Here is a 9,891-nt window from a genome sequence, read left to right on the forward strand (position 1 = left end):
GTCCCGACTTATGGCGAACCATTACACGCTGGATGCACATCTTCGGCGTATTGGACTCATGTACCTGCACTTGTGGCGACGGCTATCACGACATCGAGTACATTATCTGAGCGTGCACCGAGTACAGTTCCGCCAGGTCTCGACTATTGGATACCCTGCGGGCCCGAAGAAGACCAACCAACGTCCCGGTTCGAGATGTGCTGACACTTTACACCTTCTTAAAAACCATCAATATACAAATTTAACTGCCCCTTCTTATTTCCTATCATTCTCAGAAACGCTTCCACCTGTACCATACACCCACGAAGGTTTGATGCGACTCCAAGGCGACACAAAACATCTCTGTCGAATGAGCCAACAAACAGTGTTGCCAATCCACATCTGAGCCGTACCACGAAATCTAAACCTCTTCCGTCTTGAGGAGGACCACCCAGCGTTCCAGTACATGATTCTTCCTGATGAAGGCCACCCGAGTCTGTAATCTATGTCGTTGATCTCCCGATGCCTGAAACTGAAAGTTTATAATTTTCTCCCACTTGTCATCTTTGTCCACCCTCCCTCCCCTGACACTTATAACCAGAAGTATTACCCCCCCCCCCCAATGAAAATGCCCAACTCTACTATCACATAAAACTAACTCTAATTAATCTCCCCGAATCTTTACAAAATTCAATCACGCCCTTTAGTTATCCCTACTTTCAAGATAGTTGTAAAATTGACCCCCTTAGTTAAAAATTATTTGCTCCAATAATATCCCTGCTTAAAATGTTAAACCATATTGCCATAAAAACTAAATGACCTCCCTAATCTTACGAAAATTAAATTACCCCCTTGTGAATATGTATAATATGTGAATATGTATAAGATAGCTATAAAATAGTTTCATTAAAAAAATTAATATGAATTCCCTAGTTTTAAGTAATTTAAAATGTAAAACAAAAAATAGTCACCTTTAAGCTAACGCAAACGTGCCTTATCAAATAAACGAGTTGAATAAAAAAACAACTGGTTAAGGGTAATGGAATCGAGTGTATTGAATTATAGAACTCTAGTGCAAGGCAGCACTAATTGAATATTTCAATCGCTGAATGTGCTGAATATTTATTCGTGAATGAATTCGGCTCATATTTTACATAAATGATCAAAATTAATCGATTATTAAAGGAGTTAAATTTCGTCAAAATTGGAAATGTTAAAAGAAGTTCCACACGACGGTACTGCACAATTCAACTCAAATACTCGCTATACTACAACTAGAAGATATACTGAAAACATCATCATGAAAACTTCTTCGCAACATTACAAATTATCAAAGAAGTATGAAATCGTTATGTTGAATAAATTCGACGTTGCAGGCCGAATATTTTTGGAAAACGAGAAAAATCTCACGGAAGTGGCAGATGAAGACGGATCTACAACAGCAACTCGTAGGAACAAGAAACAAACAGAAGCCACTGACCGTGCACAGCAAGAAAGCAGTACCGAGACGACATGGACGAAAACGATAACGCGAGAGAAGGCAAACCGAATGGCCCCCAAGTTACGACGGATAATGCAACTAATGCTTCACCGCCAAGGAAGAGGACCTCAACACGCAGCAGTAAACTGCATCTACAAGATCCTGCAGTAAGACATTTTTAGTATTTTTCAGTTTTACTTGTTGTAATAATTTAAATAATTGTGTTAACGCATTGAGCCATGTTGTTGGAGCCGGTTCGTTGCGACGAGAGGAAAACGCTATTTTGATAGCAGTTGACTTCGCAGCTTCAAAACTGTAATATTTAACTCAGTAGGGTAAATATAAATGTACATTATCGACAGGCTTACTTATTAGTGTTTTAATGTTTAAACCACCAATCCAATTGTGAGATTGCAACAATTCTAATAGGGAGAATAAATATATTATTTTATTCCATTGGTATTTGACGATCAGTCACCTACACTCAATAAATTTAATCCTAGAATGTAACTATTCGATCGTGGCAAATTATAAGTTCGAGCAAACTATTAACTGCTACTAGAACTGCTTTGTTATATGGTGAGCACGCTATTTAACTTTTCCCGCTTCGGCGGTAGTGACAGTTCTTCTTGTCACTCTCGGTGCGTGTCCGGAATTCACACCACTATTCTTAGCTGATAGCCCACTGGTCTTATCAACGCCACTATTCTCAGGTGATAACCCACTGGTCTTATCAACACATGTCATTATAAAAAAGTAATGTGCCTTAATCAATGTCTATATTTTATTTTGACACCGTTCGCCTATAATTTGAATGCATTTTCTCACAATTGCATCAATATGGGAATACTGCAACTTACGGTATAGCAGTTCACAACCTTCAATCTTCAGAAAACTCATAGGCGGCACACCTTGTTTGATATGTGGGACCGTCACTTTGCTGTATCGAGCTTTAAACTCGCTTATTACGGAATATTATTCGTTTGGAAAGTTTCTTAGCAGTTGCCACGATATCTCAAGAATCAATGCACTAAAAAATCGAATACAAAAATTTCAGAGAGGTGATACATAAGGAGGAAACCATTTATAATAAATCTCATGGTAATTTTTGCAGATGATATTTTTTTTTCGATTTTAGAATCGCGCCAGATCTCGTGCGGATTTGGCGCGTGTTTATTTTGTCGCTTTCCGTAACAACCCTGTTGGTTGGGAATATGAGACCACCCAACGATTTCACCGCATAATATGTTGTTTTGTATATGTATGTTTTGTATGTGAAACGGCAAGTTTGTATGGGTGACGATTTTGATCCTTGGAAAATTTGAAAATAAGCCGATAATACGAATAAACGATGGTCGTAAGTAGGACATATTTCGATTCGAAACAGCAACGAGAGTAAATAAATCTCGTTATCTACATTATGTAGAACTCTACAAATAAGTCTGATCGCTGTAATGATTGTATTTCATACTTTGTGTGCCACAATAATTAATATTTCCAGGACGGTCTTTCCAAATAATTTTCCAGGATCGTTTCTGTGCATACGAAGGCAAATCCTGACGAGCAATAAATATCCTTAATAAGTAACAACAATGATATTGTTAGTCAATATTTATCTCATGGTATTGTTTCTATACATTTTCCAGTATTTGACTAGTTATAACAAAATTCTTTTCCGACAGCTTTTCAACAATATCAAAGTGATCCAGCCCAGGAAGAATATGTAGATCACTCGTTATCCCATATCTGTCCAGATGTTTGTTCAAATCGATTGACATCTGCTTGAAAACACTACTGTCATGCTCAGCTACATAGATGTGAAATTTGATCCCAAGATTAGAGAGATGCTGATATGACATTTGCATTGGTGATAAACTTATAGTTGTAGCATCATCCAAACCAAGCAAATTGTCTGCATTTACGGCCTGTGTAAAACGCAATTCATCTAGTCCGTAGACGCCGGATATCAGGTACAAGTGTTTGATCAGCTGAATCTTCGATCCGACTGTCGCAACGAAATCGCGATCCAGCATCGTTGCTATAAGATGTGCTCCAGCCGAATGACCAGCGAAACAAACGTGTCTAAAATTGACAATTTTGTTATCAGATATTGTTTCATTAGATTTTATTACGATTCACTCACTTGACTCGATTCACTGCTGCATAATTCAGAATATGCTCGCCAGCACGTTTGATCTGTACGACAATTTGCTCTAAAGCAACATCCGGACAAAGCTCGTAGTCCAATATGATCACTCGAAAGCCCCTTTCGACCAGCGGTTTTACACAATACGCGGATTCTTCCTTGTTCAACATTTGCCAGAAGCCCCCGTGAATGTATACGAACAGGGGTGCGTCTTCCGGCAAGTCGTGGCCATAGATATCAAATTTTTCGCGTTCCATATCACCGTATGCGACGTTCAGGTTGCATTGGAATTCCTTGCGATTTTCGTCACTAACTGAAAAATATGAGTTTTAATTGATAATTTTTGGTTATGAACATAGAAACACTTACGGTCGCGGACAAATTTGAGATGATAGTCAATGCATTCGCTGGCCGTTGGGAAACGCTTACTCCATTGGCTGGGGGAGTACTGTTTTTCCCAAATCTCGATCTGTTTCGTTCTTGACGCATCCATTGTATGGTAATTAAAATGTGCAAACATTCACGAAAAACAACTACGTTAATTTAATGTGACTTGTTTCAAGTGCTATCAGCGAATCATTAATGGTAAGCGGTATTTGGAAGATTATTTACTCAAACATACGCCAAGATGCTCTTTCCACTGTATTGCGTACTACCTTTTGTTGAATTATCATTTTACCATGCGGATGTACGTGAGCGATGAAACCTTATAAGATTATCGGCGTTTTACATTGAATGGAACAGCATGTGTGACTGTGACTGATGGGATAATATTGAAACGGGATGTGAAAACGTGTTTTTTCATGCTCCGTTGTACTCTATTGGGTCTATAAAACATTCTGTCTTAATAAACTAAACTAAACAAAATTAAGAAAGTGACATTCGATAAATTTTAAACTTTGAGAAATTGATAATGAAGAGCACCGGGAACATCATATTCAGTTAGCAGAAGCTTATACGCGAAGTCGCCTGCGATGCGTATCGTATGATCTTCTAAAGTATTTAGTCCTAATGAATAGTCGACAACGTGCCTTGTTTGGTGATTGGTTCAACGTACCATTCCAGGACTATTAACGTTGACCATATCGTAAAAATCGGCACTGGACTGTACTGCTTCATTGCGTTGGTTCCATGTTGCGCAATAAAAGCTCTTGACGACGTTAGCGAGTTCCAACGGCAAGTGCAACAGTGAGCAAATTAAGACCTTGAAACATAGAGAATCCCGCTAGTAGTTTGAAGATTTACACACTTAATTTTGTTCTACCGAATCCCAGTTTTTTACCGAGAAACCGGCTGACCGCAAAATATGACCATCGTGGATTCGAATGAAACTTTGCAATTGTATTTGCTTTATGAAGCTCCATGATTTTCTTTGCCAATTGCAATATTTTGATTCAAGAGTAATTTTTCAAAAGGGCGTAGATGTTATTTAAATTTTTTTCATTCTATGCAGCAAAACTATATGAGAACGAGTTATAGGGAATGAATACGTCTGTACGAAAAATTATATACACTGAAAAAATGTGTAATTTTTCACAAAAACAAATTTATGTTTAAAAATTAAATTGCAAAAAATGCATTATTTCGCATTTTTTATATTTTGTCAATAAAAATATAATGAGAAAAGAAACATTTTGAATGTGATTGCGTGATGGAGAACATATCGGTAAAAAACTTTTTCTAATAATAACTTTATACATGTTTTTGAATGTCGTACTATTTGACATACAAAACTGTATTTTTATTACAGAATATAATTCTGAGTATCATTTTAAATCATAGTACATTTAACAAAAATCTTCCAAAATGCAATAATTTTCGAGATATTTGGAATTTTCCTCTAGCAAAAATAATTCGTGTGATTATGCCGTTTTCATAAGTTAAGCGTTACCCCATCATAAAATAAGGACGAATGACCACAAAGTTAAAGTACCCACAAATAAAACTATCCTATCCTATCCATTGTAAAATGTTAATTGATGGAGTAGAGGTGCGTAGCGACTGTTAAAAATATACGGATGTGATATGGCTTTTCAGTCGATGATGCGATTGCGTCGATTACTGTGTGATCTTTGGCGAAGATCACACAGTAATCGACGCAATCGCATCATCGACTGAAAAGCCATATCACATCCGTGTAAAATGTTAATAATCTAATTTTTCTCGTTTTAAAGACGTGAAAGAAACATTTTCAGTGTTATGCTATATTTCACCCTAAGGAGGAAAATTTGGTAAAAACCAAAATTTCTCACTAGAGTGAACATTTTGTTGGTAAAAATTTTCACCCCGTTTGATCAGTCGTTCGATTGAAATACATAGTGTGTTTTAGTTTTAAGGGATTTGCGTTAAGCCGGCGCTAATCTATTCCGACAATAAGTTAGTGTCGGTTTCTGATGAGGCGAAGCCGAAACGCAACATAGTATGAAATAAGGATTTGTGCCCTCCTGTACAAAGACTGGTTTTTACCAACAAAATTTTCACCCTAGTGAGAAATTTTGGTTTTTACCAAATTTTCCTCCTTAGGGTGAAATATAGCATAGTGCTTTCGAATAGGCCTGCTGAGCCAAGACAAGTTTCGGCTTCACTGTGTCTCATCGGCATAAACAGAACTTCTGCTCGAACGGTACATCACCTTTGATCAGTCGTTCGATTGAAACACATAGTGTGTCTTAGTTTTAAGGGATTTGCGTCAAACCGGCGCTAATCTAATAATTCTATTGTATTCGAATCATGGAGAAGTTTTCAATAAAAAAGTTTTCCTAACAACAACTTTTGACATATTTTCATTATATATACTATTTGCATTTAAAAATACAATTTTCTTTTTGAATATGATTCTAAACGCTATTGTAAATCAAAATGTAGTAGTTTTCGAGATATTTTAAGTTTTGTTTTAACAACACAATTATTTTATTTTATTACGATCTTTTTATAAGTCATTCGCGTTTCTCCATCAACAACAATAGGTTTTTCAAAAGGCCCACAAAATTTCCTGTAACTTTCCCTTTGATATCTAGGCGATATTGTGAACGGTTCGAAAGCTACATGAAAACAACCAAAATATGATTCAACTATATAGTTTAATCATCAGACCCTATGGTTGAATAATATTTTGATTGTTATCGCATAGCTTTCAAAGGGTTTACAATATCACCATAATGTCAATGGGAAAGTTACAGGAACTTTCATGGGACTTTTGAAAAACCTATTGTTGTTAGGAAAACTTTTTTATTGAGCCTTTGGAAAAACCTAAGTTCTTGTTAGGAAAACTTTTTTATTGAAAGCTTCTCCATGATCCAAATACACTGAAAACGTTTCTTTTACGTCTCCAAAACGATAAACATTAGACTATTGACATTTTATGATGGGGTAACGCGTATAACTTTTACGCCCTTTAAAAAAATGCTCTTGAGTTAAAATAATCTTATTGACTGTGGAAAATGTTTAGTCTTCCATGCCGTTGAAATGTGAATAGTTGCTTCGGAATCTAAGATGGTCGGTCAACACTGTTCTCTAACAGTTTCTAAAACTGTGGTTAACCCCATGTTTGTAGATATGTTAAGATTCCAAATGATTGAAAATCGTTTAATATGAACTTTCAATTTTCTCGTGACACGTTCTTCTGCCCACAAATGTGTACAGTACAATTTGGTGGGTTAAAAAAAAATGCCACGAGAAAATTAATTTTCGTGTCGTAATAATAAATAATTTTCAATCTTGTGGCACCTTAAGACATTTACGAATTTGGGGTTATCCAAGAATGTTATAATTTTTAGGATCTGTTAGAGAACAGTGGAGATAGGGTAATGTCGGAAGAGAAGCATTTCTAAAAAAATCAATCATCAAAGTAAACCATACAATATCCCAAGCAACATATGTAACAAGTCCACGAAAAAAATTAGCCTATTTGGTTGAATATCAGTTGTAAAAAAGTATAAACTCATTTTTCAGATAGTGGTTTGTTGCTAATAGACCACAAACAAGTTTGTTGCTACTAATCAATCCGCAAAAAGTGGTTTTGTTGACTAAAAAAATATTTTTCATTTTACCACAGCGATTCTAAACGATATCCAGTAGGTGGAGCCAATTATGTTTGCTAACTGGTAGGTGAAAGTAACTGAATACTATAGTGGATAGCAGCTGTCAGTGTTTGTTTGCAATAAGTATCGTATAAAGAACAAAACACTTGGAAACACGTCAAATACTTGCCGACACTTTAACAAAACAAATTTGCAACAACGAGATGGCGTCATCGACGCATCTGTATTCCTTGTTTTTCTTCTATTAACGAATCAGCCACAACGAGAAGGCGGTCATGATGCTTTCATAAATGTTTGTACCATATTCGAATTGCATATTGGTAGGCGCAATCGAAAGCTGCGTCATTTGCCTGGAGTGCTCCATCTAATTGTAATGTTTTCATCCATTTCTGAATTTATTAGAGGGCGCATTACAAATGTAAAAGTAAAATTGAAAAATTTACAGTAAATCTAGACGCGCCGATGAAATCTATGTATAAAAGAGAAAAATATTTGCTTCCAAAAGTTCAATATTATCTTGCGAAAAATATCATCGTATTATTCCAACACCGAAAATTTTCCAAACATAATTGAACTCAATTTGAAACTAGGTGATAAAATTGATTTGCAGTACAGCGTTCGTTGTCATGACATGTTACAAATAGACTCCGCCTCGGGGCTTTTTTGGTGATGAAACAGTTGAGAATATGTTCACCGCAGCTGGATTATTACACGTGATTTGGCTTTATTATTACTTTTAAACATTTTTGCACAACAAAATATGTTGCTTGGGATATGATGAAATTATTTTTATCAATTGCGACAAGTGGGTAGGAACCCGTGAAAAGGGCATATGAACAAAAAATGAACAAATAAACTTTTAATATATCCTATACTGCCCATAAAAGCGTATCGAAAAACAGCAAGCCGAGAAAAACGCTGTTGAAAATTTATATTCTCATTGAGCCTTATGGATGTTTTGGTTTTTTTAATTTATTCCAAACTAACCTGGTAATTTTGTTTGTGCATTGTGATTCAGTAATGATATAGAATACAATCCAACAGATAACTCATTTTCGACAAAAATCCATATGGGACTCTTATGCTTTTTTGGCCAGTATAATAGAAAGACTAAATAGAACAGTGTGATTCAACATTCAAAAAAACAATGATAACTCCTAAAATTTCAAGACCTTTCAAATGGCACAAGAGAAACCAATGCCAAATGGTAGTGAAGTGATGATAGGTCATTATTGAATGGGGGGACATAATTTCAGCTCAAAGCGAATGATGTTGATGTGCCCTTTGTCGTAGTTTTGACATTGTCATTTTTTATATAAAATGGTCGTTTGTAGCGAATCGGTGTTCATAAACGGACTGAAGCATCGGCCATGGACTTTGCTATTAATCTTTTGTTGAGTAAGTACAATTCGTTGGGTAGGGAACTTGTTCAAGTCAAGAAATTTGTTTCCACTGCTAGAAGCGGCAATTTGTGTCACGGACTCGAAATCGCAACTGAAAATGGTTGCCGTGAAACCGCTGGAGTCGCCATTTTGGACGCCATGTTTGACACCTTACACACGAAAATATTTATTTTATATATGAAACCTTAAACATTTTGCAGAACAGCGCACATGTGTAAGTCATTAGTCTTTTTCAAAAAAATATTATCGAACATTATATACTTTTGCACAATTATATCTTAATCTTGGAGTTATATTTCCAACTCCAACAGTGAGACGATACGAAGAGGATTCTTGGGCTGAATTAGGAGGCGGGAACTTGCGGGAACTACTCATTCATTTCGACCAATCCCAACATGTTATTCGCTAATATTCTTACGTCCATTCCGAGGAAACATTTCGCTGATCCACGTTCAATATTTTTGTCAATATCAGTATTGACGATATTGTTATAACATTTAAATCCCATTTGAAATCTACATCGTCAATACTACTTTTTTACATTACACGTACAATACTTTTGTCAATACTCTCTAGTTTTGACAAAAATATTGAACATGTAAGGGCTGCTTTAGATTTGTCGCAATCAGTATTTGAGGACGAACCGCTAGATGTATCAGTTGACCATCATTTTCCAATACCTTGTCTTGTGCTAATGTTAATTTGATAATGTACAAACCGATAAAGTTTAACACTGAAGGAAGAACACCAACAAATCTTGCAGCTATAAGCTTAATTCAATAATAGCATTCGTATTAACAGCCTAAAGTGTATTCTACTTCACTCCGGCTATGTCTCTGATAT

The 9,891-nt window shown here is 36.0% G+C and overlaps 1 protein-coding gene across 2 annotated transcripts; it reads right to left on the reverse strand.

The window, feature by feature from the left end:
- Positions 1–3,055: 3,055 nt before the first annotated feature.
- LOC131679234 (kynurenine formamidase) lies at positions 3,056–4,347 on the reverse strand. Of its 2 annotated transcripts, XM_058959909.1 has the most exons (4): positions 4,218–4,344; positions 3,975–4,138; positions 3,603–3,918; positions 3,056–3,541 (listed from the first exon to the last, which is right to left on the reverse strand). In XM_058959909.1, the coding sequence occupies exons 2-4, from the start codon at positions 4,123–4,125 to the stop codon at positions 3,091–3,093; spliced, it is 918 nt and encodes a 305-aa protein (XP_058815892.1). In that variant the 5' UTR covers positions 4,126–4,138; positions 4,218–4,344; the 3' UTR covers positions 3,056–3,090. The 2 variants fall into 2 exon arrangements, with proteins under 2 accessions (XP_058815892.1, XP_058815891.1); XM_058959908.1 differs by having other exon boundaries at positions 3,975–4,347.
- Positions 4,348–9,891: the final 5,544 nt, after the last annotated feature.

The sequence above is a fragment of the Topomyia yanbarensis genome, chromosome 2 (assembly GCF_030247195.1).
Source record: "Topomyia yanbarensis strain Yona2022 chromosome 2, ASM3024719v1, whole genome shotgun sequence".
Lineage (NCBI taxonomy): Eukaryota > Metazoa > Arthropoda > Insecta > Diptera > Culicidae > Topomyia > Topomyia yanbarensis.

Excerpts from the sequence above, each read along its gene's own strand:
- LOC131679234 (XM_058959908.1), bottom strand. The coding sequence starts at position 4,125 with ATGTTTGCACATTTTAATTACCATACAATGGATGCGTCAAGAACGAAA. Across the intron at positions 3,919-3,974 it reads TCTCAAATTTGTCCGCGACC|TTAGTGACGAAAATCGCAAG; the intron begins GTAAGTGTTTCT and ends CATATTTTTCAG. Across the intron at positions 3,542-3,602 it reads GCAGCAGTGAATCGAGTCAA|ACACGTTTGTTTCGCTGGTC; the intron begins GTGAGTGAATCG and ends TGTCAATTTTAG.